The sequence below is a fragment of the Sphaerodactylus townsendi genome, linkage group LG12, assembly GCF_021028975.2.
Source record: "Sphaerodactylus townsendi isolate TG3544 linkage group LG12, MPM_Stown_v2.3, whole genome shotgun sequence".
In the NCBI taxonomy this organism is placed as follows: Eukaryota; Metazoa; Chordata; class Lepidosauria; order Squamata; family Sphaerodactylidae; genus Sphaerodactylus; species Sphaerodactylus townsendi.
In genome coordinates this window covers 8,162,791-8,182,603 of record NC_059436.1, presented here as the reverse complement: position 1 = coordinate 8,182,603, position 19,813 = coordinate 8,162,791, and the positions used below count along the sequence as shown (strand labels likewise).

Here is a 19,813-nt window from a genome sequence, read left to right as displayed (position 1 = left end):
ACTACTACTACTACTACTACTACTACTACTACTACTACTACTACTTTCAAGGCTTGCCAACTTCCAGGTGGGGCCTGGAGATCTCCTGAAATTACAATTGATCTCCAGACTACAGAGATCATTTTTCCCAGAGAAAAATGGTTGGTGGGTGGCAACCCTAGCTCTCTTCCCTCCCCAATCTCCACCTTCCTCAGCCTCATCCTTCAATCTCCAGGAATTTCCCAAGGCAGAGCTGGCAGCTTTAGAGGCTTCTGCTGTTTGCTGTCTGAACACTGTGACAACACATGCATCTAAGAGATAAACCCTGATAAAAAAACCCCATGGATTGCAGGTGCTTCATGCTGAAGATAATCTCTGCAACTTCCCCCCTTCCCAGTCCACATTCGCCCTTCCCAGCCTCTGACGCAAACAGAGCTACAGGGCTGAATAGAACATGTTTGAGCTTCCAATTACATCTTCCTGGATGAGGATTCCTCATATCCTCTCCAGATAAAAGGCTGTAATAAATTTACCAGGAGGGGCATTCGCTTTCTATGCCACCATCAGTGCCAAGGAGACAAGCAGACTGTAAGGCACTCAATAATGGTAAGGATCCCATTTCTAATAGTGAGGCAACAAGTTGGAGACTGAGAAAGAGAATGGGAGCCTCAGGTTGAATCTTACCTGCCTTTTGAAACTGGGAAGATAGCCGGATGAAAGGAAGGAAGCATATGATAGAATATAAGGCATGAACTACAATCTTATTTGCTAGTAAGTAAACCCTGTTTAATTAAATGGGAAAGAAAAGATAGTTTGGGCTGCAGTCTGAAACTTATGTGCAAGTAGAGGAAAGCAAGATCTGTCACTTATATAATTAACTGGCAATATTCAGACAGTTTAGATACACTGATTGTCTAAATGGGAGGGGTCTTGTTATAAGGCTGTAATGACACTGGAGCAAAATATTGGGGAGGCTCCCAAATAAGAGGTAAACAGTATGATGTAATTGACATGATGTTGTGCTACATTTGTTGGCAAAGTCAAAAAATGAAGGTGCTGTGAATGATGATAAACAGTAAGAACAGAAATTGAAAGAGGTAGGCTAGTTTTTTTAAAGAAAGAACACTACAGAGAGTAGATGCATACTGAATTTTCACTCTTAGAAATGTTCAAAGTGAAAGGGGATGCTAAACAGCATCATTGCCATGTTTCTTCACAGATCTGGATTTCTCAATTGCTACACTGGTACAAGGGGGGGGGGGTTATACTTCCTCTACCCCCAGTTATCCCAGTGAACTAATAGGGATGCTTAGTTAAAAATGTCCAAATCAAGAGCCAGCCCAAACAGTGCCCATTTATCAATAGCATAAATGCTCCAATTCTGAATGGAATTATTTCTGACATTTGGAAAGCAATTAGAAAAATTTCTGAACTGTAGGTTATGTTGAAGCTTTGCTATTGGATTTCCTTTTAGCTGGCAGTGGGAGGCATGGAGTGGCAAGACTGACAGTGAAATTGCATGCAGCTGTGTAAAACCTTTTTATTTTTTAAAGTCCAGCCAATGTAGCACAAAATAGTGTGCAAATGTTCAGGTTCCACAGAACTCTTTGGATATTAAAAAGGCAGGAAAAGTGGGAGGCCACAAGTGTAAGATTTTTTTGCGAGCATCCTGCTTAGACTGCCAGGCAAATCTGAATAGATTAGATGGTGCTGGACAGAGCTGGTGCCAGGATGCAAAGGCAGGAGCTATTTAGACTGCTCTCAGTAAAAGGTACTGCTTTTGTTCTGGGATTTAACACTAAACGCACATTCATTTAGGATGTGTTTATTTTGGAAGCTGGATAAAGGTTTGACCAAGTTCTTTCTCTTGCAGGTTCTAGGCTCATAGACTCCTCAAGAAGAAGGGGAAGAGAACCCAGAAGTTGACTACCTTGTTCTTCCAGGGATGTCCAGACTCATGGCGTGTGCTCCCTGGACCTGGCTACAGCAGGGGAGGGAATCTCGGAAACTGGTGCTGTTGGTTGTCTTTGTTGCTCTGCTGGTAGACAACATGCTGTTGACAGTCGTGGGTAAGTAGTGTGCTAGGTTGACTGTCTTTTTCTCAGGGTAGTGTGAGAGCCAGTGGCATGGTGTATAGAATGCTGGGTCTAGGGCTGGAGATACCATCAACAGCAGCCCACTTTTTTTCTGAACCTCTCTTAACTGGCCTACGGCATGGATGGGCAAGGACATACAGGGGATGGGGAAAGGAATGGAGTCATTGGCAGATGTGGCAGAGACATGTGGACTGGCAGCAAATCTGTTTCTTGGAAATGGTTGTCAAGCCCACAGGGAAACTCTGGAGAACCTTGCATGATGGCCATCTGGAAGGAATGTTGTTCAATGATGCTAGGCTGTGTGTGACACCTACTGCAGTCTAAACCTTTTACTGCTTTTCTTTTAGTGCCAATCATCCCTTCCTTCCTGTTTACCACCTACAAAAGTGCTAGTCATTCTGCTGCTCTGAAAAGCATGGTTCCCACAGTGGTCTCTACAGCTGCTTCCTACAATGCGGTCTTCTCTTACTATGACAATACTCCAGTGGTCATCTCGGACCATACTGCCAATATGGATGCAAACAGCACAAGCAAGACCCAAGGGGAAAATGTATCTCATCTCCCTGAGACTGCTTTGATGCCTGGTGACAACTGTACAGAGGGAGCTGACTTTATGACTAAAGAGAACATGCGTGTTGGATTGCTGTTTGCTTCTAAGGCTTTGATGCAGCTCGTAGCCAACCCCTTTGTAGGACCCCTAACCAATCGGTAGGCCAGCTTTTAAACAAACCAGTTTGTATGTGGGTGTGTGTGGTATGATATTTATTGACATGTTTTGTTTTTAACCTCACTTTTCAGAAAATTAGTTCCAAAGCAATTGGCAGCGATTAAAAGCAAATATAAATACTTTATATTCTAATCATTACGTGTGTCTTAATCTGTGAATACTTAAATCTGTGGCTCAGGGCCACACTGACATAAACCAGATAAGTTTGCAAACTTAAGGGATCCCATTAAAAACTCACATGGGGGGGAGCGTTAAATGTCCCCTAAAAACAAATGCATTGTTTGCATATGCACTGCAACATGGGTGCTGGAGGGGGAATGGCTCGTGGCTACAGCAGGCCTGATAGTATTGGTGATAATATGGGTGTGTGTGTGTGTGTGTGTGTGTGTGCGTGTGTGTGTGTGTGTGCGTGTGGAGCTGGGAGCACCAGCAGATGCAGTGGCAGTGAAGGAGATCAAGACACCTAAGAGGGGGAAGAGATTCCCCTCTCAAGTATTGCAGGTCCCCACTTATTAAAGTGTTGCTTGAATTAGGTTGCCATTCAGGCACGATGGAAGTCTGCCTGCCTGCTGCTTTGTCACTGACTGACTTTGCTGAGAGGAACTGATAGCTGCCTGGGAGGAGAGGAGCTCTCAGCTGCACTAGATTCAGAGGGAGGGATACCTGGTCACTGCTTCTTCTCCCTCTCGCCTTAGTGATGTAGTGACGGGCCGCAGAGAACTGGGTAGAAGGAAGTTGTCAGCTTGGGCTGCATCTAGGCATGATTCTGTTTTCTGCCTCTTTGGCCCAACTAATAGTAGCTGAAGGGAGGGAAAGTTGCTAGAGTAGGATCCAGGCATGGTGAAAAGATGCCTCTTCTGTTTCTGGCTTCAGTAATGGCAGATGGCAAATTATTCAGGATAAGTGAACATGTATGAAAGAGATCTCAGACATCCCCTCCCACTCCAGAAAAAAAAGCAGTGTGTATAAAGCTGTTTTGGAAAACCGCTCCAGGATGATTTGAAGTCTCTCTTAATCTTTACAGAAGACTTGACAAGGTCTCTCTGGCCTGTGAATTAATTGTTTTTATCTTGTAACTGAATTAGATGTATTTTAAGCACTTGCATATTATTGACTCCAAGTTGCACTGAGCATTTTATGGCAATGCAATGGATAAATGCAGTTTTGAAAATAAAGGATAGACATAGATTTTCTTTCTTTTTCTAGGATAGGATACCATATTCCCATGTTCCTTGGGTTTGTTATCATGTTCCTCTCCACACTTTGTGAGTATTTTGCCTCATGTTTTTCTGATGGTTTTTAAAACTTATCTAATCTATGTGATCCTGAGAACCATAATGTAAATGTCTGAAAGGAGAATCAGAAATGGGGGAGGAAGACATTCCCCACCCCATGGACTAATTAACTGCTCAGCTACATGTTTATTTTAAATTTTATTTATTTATCAAAGGCAGACTCCCGAATTGCTTTATCAAGGAAAATGGTGGCTTGGGGACAGAGTGAAATTTGAACCCTTTCCTCCCCTGCCATATTATTTTTAGGAAAAATCTTTTCGTTTCGCTGAGGAAAACTTTTTCCCCAGTGGGTGTAAAAGCAGCTTAAGGGTATCATTTTTCAAGGACAAATAAATGGGAGGAGAGGGAAGAGTTTAAGTTTCCCTCTCTCCACACCCTACTTTCCTCCTCAATAAAGCAATCCCGGCAACTAAATTTGCAAAAGAAAAGCAAATCATATGGTAAATTGAGCCCTGTATAAAAACCGGGAATTTTCAAAGGGAAAATGGATACTATTTTGCATATTGTAGTCAAACTCATGTATATGAACACTAAGCCACCATTTAGTGTGCAGTCTGCCATTTCGTACGTGGCAGGTGCTGAGATATCTTTTGAACACTGATAATACAGTGCAGGACAAATTGTATTTTTCTAATATTTATTTATCAGAAGAACAATCTTATCTTTTAAATGAGCCCAACGCATGAATATAGTATACAGCAGACAGAGAAGAGCTCTTGGTAGTATAAATGCTGGGAGGGAGGATTTGAACAGCAATACTTGATACATGAATAAAGGTGTTATATGCACATCTCTATTTACATCTAAGAAATGCTCTCTGTGTGTGAAAATGACCTCCAAAGTGCGATATGAATGGAATACAAATGGTGTAAAGATATCTGAAGAAATGACAGGAAGAAAAATGGGGTGAACCAAAACAGAAGGATGCAAAATTAAAAAAAGAAATTAAAATGACCAAATCAGTTCATCCCCACTTGTTGTACCTTAATCAGAACAGTGACATCATCCAGAAAAGTCAGAATAGCATCCGGCAGACCCAGGTTCAAATTCCCTGCTTGTGCCGTGAAAGGTTGTTGGGTGACCTTGGGCCAGTACACCCTCTCAGTTTAATCTACCTTGCAGTGTTGTGCGGATAAAATGGAGGGCAGGAGAATGACATAAACCACTTCGAGTCCCCCAGGAGGACAAAAGTGGGGTACAAATAAAACCAACAAACAAATAACTCATCATCACCAATTTTGTAATGTTCTTTAGTTTTATGTCCTGCTTGTGTTTCAAGGCCATTAACATATTTCCTCAGTGACTTGAGCTTGTACAAGTCCTGATTCTGCTGTATTTCTCTCCCTCCCTTAGTGTTTGCTTTCTCCAGTACCTACGACTTACTGTTTGTGGCCCGAGCACTGCAAGGTCTTGGGTCTGCTTGTTCTTCTGTTGCAGGTAAGCAGGGTGGTAGATGTCACTGGCTAAAAGACTAGGTGGGATAGTGTGCAGGTTCCAAGAAAAGGCATTGCATTTAATTATTTGAGACTATAGTATGAACATTTTTATTTCGTTTTAATCTTGCCACTTAAAAAAGTGGGCTAACCATTTCTTAGAGAAACAGATAAGTGGTAGACACTACTAAAACAGGTGTGGTACCTGGAGAGAAGTTCAAAGCAGTCTTGACTTTGCTTCCCCTGTTTTCAGGTCTTGGGATGCTGGCAAGTGTCTATACTGATGATGAGGAAAGGGGAAGTGCTATGGGAATAGCCTTAGGTGGCTTGGCTTTGGGTGTTCTTGGTGAGTAACTCTTGGCCCACAGTGTAGAACTTTTATCATATTACCAGATCACATTTGTTGATAGTTCATTTTTCATGTTGCTTCCATCTCAGCTGCAAGATTCCTTTTAGCACCTGGATATCCTCTCCAATGCTTATTTCGTGCTCATTTCTCTTAAACATGGTGAGCATTGGTTGAAAACCATACTAATCTCCTATTTGAGATGGGCGCACATTAAAAAAAACATTGATGCAAGGAATCCTACAACCATCTTGACTTCCTGAGTGACAGCTGTGCCCGAGTAATGTTCCAGGTTTTCTCCAACAAGAAAAATCATGGATGGATGTAGCCCAGAACTCCACACCACGAGACTTAGCTCACATGTAATTTGTCTGTGATGATGACTTGGCAATAGATGAAACATCCCCTTAAATGTCTTCCCCCATGACATCACAGATGAAGTTTCATAGTACAAAATTCAGCAGCTGCTTAAGACATCTGAACTCCAGCCTGTCATCATGACAAGTTCTCTGTTAGTTTTTATATATCACACTATAAGTTTGACAAGTACTTGAGAACAGATGACTCATTTAAGGTAACAGGCTCATTTAAGGTAACATTTAAAGTAAGAGGTAACAGACCTATTTCTCAGGGCTTAAGTAGATTTGAGAAATCTGTGACTAGATCCTCAGATGTCTTTAAAAACAGCTATCAGGAGTACATGATTGCTTTGGATCAAGGACATAGTACTAGGGCACAGTAAATCTCCCCCTTGCCATTTCCCATTTAGCCATTCAGTGTGGGGATTTCTATTAGCCCCAGTAGGGAGAAAAGGTGAGTGGCTTAATTCTGCCCCCACCCCAGCAGCAGCAGCAGCAGCAGCTACTTTTACATGACATTTAAGATACCAGAAAATCTGACTATGGTTTTCCTACAGTTCATCTGGTTAAACTGTTCCTGAGGTGGTAGACCCATGTCTGAACTGTTATGCTTCAGCTGGAGGTTCATACAAAGGAACTGTTCTCTCTACAAAAATAAAATAAAATGTGGGTATGCACAGATTAGGAGAAATGGTTCTAGTCCAGCCTCATAGATGATGGCTTTCTGTCTACATGGAGAAGGAATTGTCCAGTCCAAGGAGATTCAAACCCATGACAGATTCAGTAAAAGCTTATTCACTAAACAAATAGGTAGCAATGCCAGTGACTTAGACCAGGAACCAATGTACAAGGAAGGAGCAGAAAACAAACACGACTGGGCATTGGCTTTTCAGCACCAAGGATAGTTCTCAGTCAAAAGATTATTTGTTCCGTCAAACTTTATTCAAACTGAGCCCTTCTATTCCTCATCTTCAAAGCCCTAAAAGGCCCTAAATATCTTTCCCACTACATCCCACAAAGAGCACTGCACTCATCTAACAACAATGTGATGGTGATCCACCTCTGAGGGTTCCTGATTTCTGAGACTCCTCATAGTACTTGTAGAGTCTGTACCTGGCTTTTCCACAGCTTATATTTCCAGGTTCCCAATGAATTTTGATACCCATCTTTCCAAGTATGTGTCTACATCATTGTTCAGGGCTCAGGTCATGGTAAGAAACTTTTTTTTAATGGTAGAGCACCCCATCATGTGAGATTACCTGAAATGTTACTGCCTAAAACCCATGTTTATCACCTTGGCGAAACTGAGTCTCCATTGTGCAAAACCATCCCTTGCTATCTGCTAAACTGGCTTTGCAGAGTATTAACTTTCTATGCTCACCCTGTCATATATATGTAAATAATATTTTCTGCATCAGATGAAGCAACTTCCTTGCTAGGGCCTTGGAAGAGCCAAGCACTATTTTTTCTCCTGACGACCTTGTTTCTTTTATTCCTGTTGCTTTTCTACAGTTGGAGCACCGTTTGGGAGTGTGATGTATGCGTTTGTTGGGAAGTCATCTCCCTTTCTGATCTTGGCATTCTTAGCCTTGTTGGATGGAGGTGAGTTTTCTTGGCATCCTAGTCATATACATTCACAACTCTGGTCGAGGCTAGACAGGTTGGAAAGGGAGACACAAGGACAAAAGGAAGCTTAACTGTTGGATAGAAATAGGGAGACTGTCAAAGGTCAGGAATAGCAAAGCTGAAATACCATTTCAAAAAGCAAGCTGGCACTGAGAACCGGTGTTATGGGCCATCCTTTGGACCGTGAAGAGGCCTCAGGGGATGTGCAGAGTCCAGTAAGCTCAGACCAGGTTGGGAGCCCACAAAGGCTGAGCTTGGAGCAGCCAAGGCCCCTGCAGGTTCTGCAGGATGAACAATAGGCTAGCCAGGACTCAGAGCTGAAGTGCCTGCAGAAGCAGGCCATGCACCCAACCCTGCCCCAGCTGAACAGCTTCAGGCACATACCTCACCTGAGCTCATGCGACAGCAGAGGCAGCGCCACAGAGAGCTATTGCAGATTACAAGGAAAAGTGCATGCTTGCTGGCTCAAAGAAAGTACCTTCTATAGCAGGGAGAATCCAACTTCTCGTGGGATGAAAGCTAGTATCCTGGGGGGCCCTATATTAAGGAGAATTGCAGTGTGCACCAGTCTGGATATAATGAAGCACATGACTGCTGTATTGCATCCTCCTACTTGTTGACTGGGTTGATTCTGATCCTTGGTCTAGAGTAGACCAGGGGTCTGCAACCTGCGGCTCTCCAGATGTTCATGGACTACAATTCCCATCAGCCCCTGCCAGCATGGCCAATTGGCCATGCTGGCAGGGGCTGATGGGATTTGTAGTCTATGAACATCTGGAGAGCCGCAGGTTGCAGACCCCTAGTCTAGACCTCTTGATGCTGAACTTGTTTAATGGACTCTCAACATGGCTTTCTGTGACTCCTGCAGTCAGCTTCCTGCTTCCTTCTAAGATGCAGCTCTCTGCTGTCACCCAACACACCTGGCCAGCAGCTTAACTCAGGACAAGCAGTGTGGTGTAGTGGTTAGACACAAGGAAGCTGAGGGCAAAACCCTGCTTGACTATGAAGCTCCCTGGCAGATCTTGGGTCAGTCCCTCTCTCTCTCAGCCTACCTTACTGTGCAGGATTTGTTGTGAGACTAAATAGAGGGAGGTGAATATTATGTATTCTTGCAGGAAGGGTGGAAGAAACCTGTAACAGATAAATAATGTCATTTCTCTTTTAGCTTTACAGATGTGCATCTTGCAACCTTCAAAGATTTCACCAGAGGTAGGCACGGCAACAAGAGAGAAAGCAATGAACAGGCCGCACTTTCTGTCTTGATCAGATGGGGCAGGCACCTGGCCCCACCTGCTTTCTAGAAACCCTTGGCGGGTGCCAGTAATGGGGTTGGCTGGTGTCATGGCATCTATGGGCACCATGTTGGGGACCCCTGTCCCAGATTTTAAACATTTTCTACCAGCTGAGACCCTCCCCAGTTCAAGCTGGAGAGAGTTTGTACATGACTGATTGGGGTTGACAGTACTGGGTCTACAGGGTGCATCATGGATCCCTTTGAGCAACCCTCTTTCCCTTTTGTGTAGAGTACTCAAGGGACCCCACTGCTTACCTTGCTATGGGACCCCTATATTCTGATTGCTGCAGGTAAGTCACCATATTGTTCCTATGGGGTTATTGTGGACATTCCAAGGCAGAGTTGAAACTGGGGATTTAAAAGCTTTAGGAAACATTTAGTGAAAAATGAATTATTTCAATCCCAATCATGGGTTGTCTGAAAGAAAGCGCTTCAGAGCATCAGAGACCCGTCCTTTGCTCTGCTCCTCTGCAAAAATCATCAGCCACACTGACAGGTGATAACAAGGACACCGATCCACCATGTTTCCTCTCCCCAGGTTCTCTCTGCTTTGCCAACATGGGAGTCGCAATCCTGGAAGCCACTCTGCCTATTTGGATGATGCAAACCATGTGTTCCCCGGAGTGGCAGCTGGGTAGGCTTCTTTTTATTCCCCTCCTGGTTATTCCTTTGCGGTGGCCAACTGTGGCTTAGGGAATTCTTGGAGATCTGGGGGTGGAGTCTTAAGAGGGTCAAGTTTGGAGAGGAGAGTGCAGCAGAAATGTGACGTCATATAGTCCATCCCCGGACACGGCCATTACCTTCAGAGGAACTGATCTCTATAGTCTGGAGATCTATAGTAGTTTCCAGAGAACTCCAGATTCCACTTGCCGATTGGCAACCCTACGACTACTCCAAGAGTGGCATGTCTGCGTCATGATCAAAGGTGGGTAGCACAATTCGTAGCACTTGGGATCTGCATCAATTACTGCTGGATTGTAGTTAAGTGCAGATAAAACAGTAGCCTTAAAAAGATGCAAGCAACATCTAATGAGATCTGTCCCTCAAACCAGAGGAAGGGGGCACAACTGAATGATAAAGTCCTCGGAGGGATAATTGCTTGTTTTTTCTGTCTGAAGCTGAACAATTTATGCATGCAAAACAATCCTATGCCCTTTCATGAATAGCCCCAGGCTAATTTGATCTCATCAGATCTCAGAAGCTAGGCAGGACTGGCCCTGGATGGGCAACCTCAAAGGAATACTAGAGTTGTGACGCAGAGATAGACAATGGCAAATCCCCTCTATATGTTTCTTGCCTTGAAACCCCTACAGGGTCACCATAAGTCCACTGGGACTTGCCAGCACACAAAATTCCCTGTGCAAATATTTCATTTGGATGCTTTATGTAGGATCTAGAGTTTCTTGAGACAGCACTGGTGACATTTTGCTTTTAAAGGAGAACTCACACAGTTCTGCTGGTATTTTATTCATAAAGAGTCTTGCGAGGATCTACAGCTTAGGGTCACCAGGGCATAAAAACAAAAGGACACGTACGTTTTGTTCTGTACCACAGACTCTTGTCAGATTTCTCTAGATTATCACTGTCTTCAGACTTCAAACGAAATATGTGCCTGACTCTGCAATAGGTTTCATTAGTTTTGCTCCTCTCACTGCGGCTAAGGTGTAATCAATGGCTCCAATTTACAGTGCAATCCTAAACAGAGTTACATCCTTTTAAGCTAATTGAAGTTTATGGACCTAGAAATGTGTAACTGTGTTTAAGGCTGCACTGCTAATTTGATCCATGTAAGTCTTTTTTTTAAAAACCCAGTTCTTTTACTGCTTCTGGAGGGTTTTCCAGGCTGTGTGGCCGTGGTCTGGTGGATTTTGTTCCTAACGTTTCGCCTGCATCTGTGGCTGGCATCTTCAGAGGTGTATCACAGAGAGAAGTCTGTTTCTCACTGTGTCTAAGTGAGAAGGGAAAGTTTAGTGTGGTACATTGTCCATGTCCCAGGGTGGGAAACCAATCATTAAGTGTTTGGGTGGAACTTGCTTTGCAAAGTTGTGGTTGAGTGCATTGTATTGCGGGTGGGGTTATCAGTCCATTTTTTAAGTACTGGGAGCCAGGCCACAGATGCAGGTGAAACGTTAGGAACAAAATCCACCAGACCATGGCCACACAGCCCGGAAAACCCTCCAGAACCAGTTGAATCCGGCCATGAAAGCCTTCGACAATACCAGTTCTTTTAGTTTGTGGCTTGACTGAATCCATTTGGAAAATGGAAGATTCTTATAAGAATCAGGGGAAATTTATTTTGGAGATAACAGATCTTGATGTCACAAGAACCCACCACTCAGTGCTTGCATAGCCCCTTTCTCCACAAACTGACAAAATCATCAAGAGATGATTGCAAATGTGATAATCATATGATGTGTGCACTTTCCTGATGAATGTCTCCTGTACATCTAGACTCTCACCATTAGGAAGCTGTAATCTGGAGAAGGCGGAGATAAAGAAACAATCCTGCTCAGAATTCACTCACTCTATCCTATGAGGCTTTCCCCCAGGAAAATATTTTTAGTGTTAGGATGCTTGGGATGTAGTTACAGTCTGTCAATACAGTCCTAAACAGAGTTACATCCTCCTAAATCCATTAATTTGAGTGGACTAAGAAAATTATAACTCAAGGTGGCACTTTTTGCTATCTGATTTTAGTTCTTGCTTCTTGTTGTTTAATTAAAAGAAACCTATTTTGATGCCACTGACTATGTCAGTTAGGTTTTTCCCCTTGTTATTGGTCACATGTTGTCTGCTTTGACTGTAAAATTGTAATCTACTTAGGGTACCAAATTAAGTAAAGAGAGAGTGGGATGGAAATATGAGATATCTGTTTGGTGCACGTATGCATCATCAAACAGGTGCATGTGTGTTTTTACACGTAACATTTGTGGCAGCTGGGAGAAAGGGGCACTTTAAAAAAAGCTGGGTCTTTCAAGGGAAAAAACGCATGGCTTTCACAAAGGCACCTACTGATTAAAAAAAATTGCAGAGGCAGGAGGAGGACTGATCAGTACATGCCAATTTACTGCTGCCTAGGATACAGGTCAAGATAATGAGATAAAAGTGCCTACTTTTGTTGCAAAAACCACTGAAATCCAATTTGTGGAGGAATGACCTTTGGGGATGCTCTCAGCAGCACTTACTACCCAAATGGAGCAGCTACCTTGGGTGAGCACCGCCACTGACAGCTACTAATCATGTGATTAGCTATTCATCCAGGAGGATCCCTGCGCCAGATAAGGACATCCCATGAGGAGGGGTGGGGGGGAGCTTTTTTCTGCTGGCTTCTGATTTCCTGGAATGGGCAGCACAGCAAAGTTGGGAAAGGTTGCCAAAGCTTCCCAAAGCACTCAAGAATAAATCTGGACCAACACAGATCAAACGTGGAAACGTGTGCTCCAAATAGCTTGTCACACTTGGAAGCCAGACTGCCCCCAGATAGTGTTTAAAGGCAGGCCACCCCATGTATCATGCATCATAGGAGTCAAGCCTAGAACATGGATGTCATGCAAGTTAAAATAACTCGATTGCTGTTTTGCCATTGTACTGAGGAGCAATTGTAACTTTAGATGAAGTTCTTTATTATTTGTGGGAGGCGTGGTAGGGAAGTTAGATACAGAGGAGTCACCATCCTTGTACTGAGTAGTTTAAAAGCGAAACAACACATCAGTTTGAATGGCTGCTTCTGTTAGTTTCAGTGGCATTTCTCAGCAAAATGAGCAGGAAATAGATTTTCCTGAGAACCTGGAAGATAAATTAAAGGGACAGATGGAGGAAATTAAATGTGAATGATCGTTTCAATAAGAAAGAGGTGTTTTATTGGAGCAAACAGAGCAGTCTGGGAGGCATTTATAGTCCTCAGGGGAGTAAATAAATAATAGGCTACTGTCAATCTATAGGAGTCAAATATTTGATTCCAGTTGAATTGTGACTGTAGAGCACTGTGACTCTGGTATGGAGTAAGGGCTGGACATGGAGAAAAGAGGGCAGAGTTTCATTTGGGCTGGGCGCCCAAAGGAGCCAACCCATCTTTTCCAACACTGTGCAGAGGAAAATACAGATATGGGTTGCCAACAGGCTTAGAGAAAAATGTCCTGCCCCTTTAATGGAGCTGAAGCTTTTCACGGCATGGAGATAAACATTGTCACCTGGAAATAACATCCCACTAATCTTCTGTTAAAGAGATAGGATGTTTTTGTCCAGCCATTTGGCAAACCTGTCAGTCCCTGGAGCATTCACATTCTGAATTCTCATTCTAATTATTAGCTTCCAAGGAGTACCACCATGCACACAGCTCACAACTGGATTCTGGATTCATGTCCAGAATCCAGACATCCACACATGGCTCAAAACTGTATTTTGGAGAAGAGCAATGTAAGCTGTTGTAGGTCCCCATTAGGTTGAAAGGTCATGTACAAATGAAGTACATTAAAAAGGCAAATAAACCAGAGGCTATGGCAAAAGGGACAATAATGCTTTTTAATGATAATGATTAAATGCTAATATTTTCTAGATGAGCCTTCCCTGATAGAAAGTAGATTTATCCAAATACCCATCAGTGACCTCCCTCTTCCAGGTGGTGACAAGCATGTGTTGATGTGAAAAGAAACCCCAGTTTTAGATTCTAACAGAAGCAAAGAGACAGTGCTGTGAGTTGACAGGAGCGTCTTGCATATGGGATAATGGATGTGCTGTGCCTCTGCTTGTGTACTCTGCGAGTACATTTGCAAATAAAGCAGATGCTATTAAAAAGCCATAACCCTCCCCTGAGCTCTGCTATCTCTATTACCTTCATTTAAATCTGGTGGTTCTGTTTTGCAGGGGTAGCTTTTCTGCCTGCCAGTGTATCTTACTTGATTGGTACCAACCTATTTGGGTTTCTGGCCAACAAAATGGGGCGGTAAGTAGAATCTTACTAGAAGCTAAGCAGGGTCAACCCTGGTTAGTATTGGATGGGAGATTGTCAAGGAAGTCTGGGTTGCTATGCTGAGGCAGGCAGCGGCAAACCACGTATGTTTGTCTTTTGCCAGGAAAACCCTACAATAACTTTCAGTTGGCTGTGACTTGACAGTGCTTTCTGCCACCAAGCGGAATCTGTCTGTCTGTTTCTTCTTCCTTCCCCTTTGATGTTTCCTCATTTTGTTCCTAATACCTTTTTTATTTTTAAAAGGTGGCTTTGTTCCCTGATCGGAATGGTGCTGGTGGGGATCAGCCTCTTTTGTGTGAGTATGATGAGTATGATCTATACTCCGAAATTGTCGCACAGGGTAGTCAGCTGGGAAACTACAAATAAATCCATTCTGTCTTCCACCACCTGTGCTGGGACAGGAACCTTGGAAGAGAATTTGGTGGTGGAAGCTTAGGTGAGATTTCCCATTCGATGGGATGAATACAGGCATAGGCTCCACTCTTCCATAGAAATCTATCCTTGAAACAGTATGGTTAGAAGGTGGGTCCCCTTAAAGAATGAAACATGACTGAACATCTTTATTAAATTTGTTAATAAAAATCATGCTGAGTGCTTGAATAGTTATGCTGGACTGAAGGACACCTTCTCTCCTGTTTGTTCCTGCTGCCAGCAAGGCAGAAAAGGAGGAAAGAAAAGAGATGGTGCCCCCCCCCCCCACATACCTGAATGTTGCATTTGTCCATCCACTGTATTAGTTTGTAAAGCAACCAAGAGATAGTGCTGTGAATTGTAATCAGTTCCCTGTGCCACCTTTCTCCTTCCTTTCTTCTTTCCCTGCAGATTCCCTTGGCTCCAAATATCTATGGACTCATTGGGCCTAACGGTGGGGTTGGTATTGCCCTTGGTAAGATTATGAAGGGTTCTGGAGTATTTGCACCGAGGTGTTCACAAGCAACGCTAAAATCATGAAGTCATGCATATGTCTTGGGCAGGGGCACACATGCAGTAACTGTGCCTTAGGTAGCAAGAGGTTGGACCATGTGTTCTGTTCAGGAAATGCATCCTACTGTGATATATTTTCTTGACTCACTGGTAAGAAATTCAAAGACTTGAGAAGGCTCTTTGTGAGGTGATATTTCACATTTTGGGAGGAAGGCTTCACACAGTATGTATATGTATTTATGTGATTTATAGCAAAATTCAAAGGTCTGTTCTCAAAGAAACATAAGATTCAACTAAAAAAACAGTCTATTTTAAGATCAGTTGCTATGGTTATTTCACAGTAGCCTGAAATATGTACCCCAAAAGAGTAATCTTATGTGGAACATGGCTTGCAACATGGGGTGCTTGGCCTTTTCTACACATGCCATTTATGTCATTTTGAAGACATTTTGAAGACATTTTCAATCCCAATGTTTACGATGTAGTTTGTCCGCACTACCCTTCTCAAAACATCGTTTCCTGCATTGTTTTCTAGCCACCAGTTTTTTTCCACTCATGCGCTGTAGCGATGCTTCATAGCATCAATGATTTGTTAATACCAAAAGTGGGGGGGGGGGAGCACCAGAAATAATACAATTTTCAGAGGAGACGGGTGAAACTGAGGCGAGGGACCAAAAAAGTGGTAGAGCAAGAGCTGAAACTGAGGGTTGGTGATTGCACAGGAGTTGTGGGAAATGGGCCATGGTTTTGGCGGGAAAAATAAAATGTTTCAGTATGATTGCTCTGTGAGGAAAGCCAGCTCAGAAACGTTTCAGCAAAAATAAATGCCATAAAAGTGTTTTCAGAAGTGTTTTGGAAACTTTTCCAAACCTAAAGGAAGGGAAAGCAATGAAGAACTCAGTGAACTAAATGTTTTATTTCTAGTCTGAAAATGTCATAAATGGCATATGTGGAAAAAGCTTATGTATTAATTTCTCATTGCATTTTTCCCCCTGTTCTGCGGATAGGCATGGTGGATTCCTCAATGATGCCGATTATGGGATACCTGGTAGATCTTCGGCACACCTCTGTCTATGGCAGTGTTTATGCCATTGCTGATGTTGCCTTCTGTATGGGCTTTGCTATTGGTATGAATGAACATTAAGTCACTTTGATGCTGGTTTTGTTTATTCCTTTCATTCCCCTGTTGTTCATTTCCAGTTTTTCAATCTCCCCTCCCCAATTTAAATAGCTTTTAGGGTTTTGGTTTTTTGATCAATTGATCTTCAGAGCACTGGCAATAAGCTTTTGATCTTTTAACAAGCAGCCTTAATGCAGTCAGGGGAGGCAGAGATATGTATTATCCCAGACAATGAGGACAGTTTCCGCTTGGGTGCACCAACCCATTGACAATGAATAAACAGAACAATCTGGGTACTGCACTTCCCCTAGCCAATAGCAGTGCACTGAAACAGCATGGGTTTGGTGGGAAGATGCAACAAGTATACACCATAAATGGGGGCGGTGTGTTTGTGTAAGTGTTTATAGTATAATTCACTATAGAGCCTATAGACCTGATTTCTACGAGGTTGCATTGGCGTAACTGCCAAGAACTATACTCTAGGAGTTAGTGAACGGGTACACAGATGAGTAGAAAAGGGAAGTTAAATGGCACTGAATTTGTGCAAAAAAGGAGAGAAGATAACATGGAAGATTGCTGAGTGGCTTTGGGCCACTCACACACTCTCTGCCTGACCTTTCTCACAGGGTTGTTGTGAGAATACAACAAATGAGAGGAGACTGACGAAAGTGACTTTGGGTCTCTATTGGGGAGAAAGGGGGGCACAAATGTAGTAAAATAATTTTTATATAAAGAGGTGTCTTTTAATTTTTATGCATGTTCAGGGAGATCATTTTTCATCCCACTGATTTGGGGGGGGGGGCATTTTCTTGCTTTCAGTTGCTTCCTGGATGGTGTTTCAGTGCTATTGATACATAAATTGACACAATAGCAAGCATCATTTTTAACGGCAATATTTCTTATTAAAGTTCACTCAGGTCTTAGGATAAAAGGTGATGGCAGGTATGTTTTAGGTGTGGAGAATTGGAGAAGAAACTTGTCTGGATAGGAGACCACTAGGGAACCTTAGGTATGTTGCCATTGGTCCAATGAAGGAAAGATGGGATATAAAAGTGATAAAAAATAAACAATATCTTATGTCATTCATTATTTCCAGGTCCTTCTACCGGGGGTGCTCTTGTACGAGCCATTGGCTTTCCCTGGCTAATGGTCCTCATTGGTGGAATCAACCTTTTATATGCCCCCTTGTGCTGGTTCCTACGGAGCCCTCCAGCCAAAGAGGAGAAGATTGTAAGTTTTCCTCTGCAACTTTAAACTGGCTGAATCCAAGGAGTCTTCATATTTTGTAGGTCACACCTACCTAGGAGTTAATCTCATGTCATGTATGACTCCTCTATGCAATACTGGAATTGCAAGAAACATTCTTCAAGAAGACTGTGCAAAGCGATGACCACCCAAGTCAGTCTTTCTAGAACACAGGTGTCAAACTCGCGGCCCTCCAGATGTTATGGACTACAGTTCCCATCATCCCCTGCCAGCATGGTTAATTGCTCGTGCTGGCAGGGGATGATGGGAACTGTAGTCCATAACATCTGGAGGGCCGCAAATTTGACACCTGTGTTCTAGAAGATAGATTGTAACTTTTTTGCATAATTAGGACAACGCTTGGAGTTGAGGAGGAAACACAGAGCAAGGGATCCTTTCTTTAGATAATCTATTCAACTAAATTATCAAAATATTATGATTGCCTCCTTTGGGGTTGCTTTAGCTTGGGTTGCAACACCCTAAGCACCTGTTTACAACAGCTTAGGAATTTATTTGCAAGGCACAGATGTACCTATAATTTTGGAAAAGCAAAGGAGTTGGTTGCATATAAGGTGTTCTGGAAAGATGTCAGGAGAAACTATTGATAATATAACCTTTTATGTGCCTTTTCTATGGGGTGAGGAGCAATTTACTTTGATTTTTATCCCGCCCAGAAGTCATTTTTTATAGGGGAACATTTAATCAAAACAGACTCTATTGGTACTTCAGTCCAGGCACATTTATCCTCTCAGTAAGAACTAGAACTTGGATTCTGCAGAACTAGGGAGAGTTTCTAGAGAATGTGGAAGTTGCTCCCATGGTGTGCAAAATGTACCTGAAATCTTACATGCACAAGCAGAATAGGATGGCTCTCATAGGCCCCTTCCACACATGCAGAACAATGCACTTTCAATCCACTTTCACAATTGCTTGCAAGTGGATTTTGGTGTTCCGTACAATAAATCCAGCTGCAAAGTGTATTGAAAGTGCATTATTTTGCATGTGTGGAAGGGGCCATAGTGTCATTCCCCATAAGTTGCAAAAAATTTACAAAGGCAACACTGTGGCTTAGAGCCATGGACTGTGGCCCTAGCTGTCACTGGGTAGAACCAATAGGTGCATCAGTCTACCTAGAACATTTTTTCATTCTTTATAAGCATCTAAACTGATCTGACTTAGTGTAAGGCAGTTAAATGTGACAGTACCTTGTTCCCTTCACCCTTCAGGCAATTCTTAACGAGGGATGTTTGATGCAAACCAAAAGCTACACCACCCAGAAAGTTCTCCGAGACTTTCCATTGACCGACATGAGTGATGAGGAAGTGGAGAGTGAAGAATAGAAGGAAGCTCTGTCAGAAGTCCCCCGTTAAAGCCATGAAGCCCATCTCACCTCCTCCAACAAGTGGAGAGCTCCTTGGTTTGCTGTCTTACCTCTGTGAGTCTATGGGGGCCTCTCAGCATTGGGTCAAATGCCAGGACTTTTGGATTCCACCTGTAGCTAACCTGCACCTTTTGCTATTGGAACTCAGAGACAAACATCAGTTAGTTGCCTGTCTGCTTTTCATCTAGACAGCAGCAGAGGCTGCAAAGCAATTTCCTTCCACGGTATCACCTGTGCCAGGGGTGAACTCAGTGATATCAAGATGTATTGTTTAGTGTGTACAAAATACTTAGGATTCATGGCTGAAACACACTTGCGGCTGCGAAATAAAACAGGAGTTCAGCAGCCCCTGAAAGACTAACAACATTTATTGTAGCATAAGCTGTCAAGAGTCTCAATGCATCCAGTGCGTTGACTGCTACAAGCAGGTTCTCTTTATTTTTTTGCCTTGCCCATTATGGGTTTCCTTGATTTAGAAAATGTACAGGCTGCCTCTCCAGAGACCTACTCAAGTCACAATACAATAAAACCCAACAAGCCATTCAAAACGCCAAACACTGTGCTGATTAAAACAATATTCATAAAACAGTCTTCAAGTCTGCAGGGCAGGGTACCATAAAACCAATTTTTAAAAAGATGGAAGCCTTCGATTAAAAGACTGGGTGCAATGAAATGTTTTGACCTGGAGCCCAAAGGAGAGTAAGGTAGGTACCAAGTGATGCTTAGCAGGGAGGGGAATTCCAAATGTAAGGTGTCACTCACCACTGAAAGACCCCTGCTGCCACAGGCCTCTGCAAGCTAGGCTACAGAGAGTAACTGGTAGGTTGCAACACCATGAAACCAATAAAGAGAGCAAGATGATATGACTTGGATCAAGCTAGCAAAGTAATACCTATGTGTACTAGCCCATCATTCAGTACACTGCTCTAAGAAGTGTATCTTTATCATATATACACTGATGCCTTTTAGGGCTTTCATTTTTGATAGAAACCTTTGTAGGGGATTGAGAAGATCACTGT

The 19,813-nt window shown here is 43.0% G+C and overlaps 1 protein-coding gene across 1 annotated transcript; it reads left to right on the top strand.

The window, feature by feature from the left end:
• The first annotated feature begins 504 nt into the window (after positions 1-504).
• Positions 505-19,647, top strand: SLC18A1 (solute carrier family 18 member A1). The gene is made up of 16 exons (XM_048513037.1): positions 505-585; positions 1,853-2,048; positions 2,423-2,783; positions 4,009-4,067; positions 5,451-5,534; positions 5,784-5,876; positions 7,748-7,837; positions 9,027-9,070; positions 9,385-9,445; positions 9,694-9,789; positions 14,019-14,097; positions 14,368-14,419; positions 14,947-15,010; positions 16,056-16,175; positions 17,265-17,398; positions 18,640-19,647. Exons 2-16 carry the CDS (start codon positions 1,925-1,927, stop codon positions 18,751-18,753), a joined length of 1,575 nt encoding a protein of 524 aa, XP_048368994.1. The 5' UTR covers positions 505-585; positions 1,853-1,924; the 3' UTR covers positions 18,754-19,647.
• Positions 19,648-19,813: the final 166 nt, after the last annotated feature.

Excerpts from the sequence above, each read along its gene's own strand:
- SLC18A1 (XM_048513037.1), top strand. The coding sequence starts at position 1,925 with ATGTCCAGACTCATGGCGTGTGCTCCCTGGACCTGGCTACAGCAGGGG. Across the intron at positions 5,877-7,747 it reads CTTGGCTTTGGGTGTTCTTG|TTGGAGCACCGTTTGGGAGT; the intron begins GTGAGTAACTCT and ends GCTTTTCTACAG. Across the intron at positions 16,176-17,264 it reads CTGTATGGGCTTTGCTATTG|GTCCTTCTACCGGGGGTGCT; the intron begins GTATGAATGAAC and ends CATTATTTCCAG.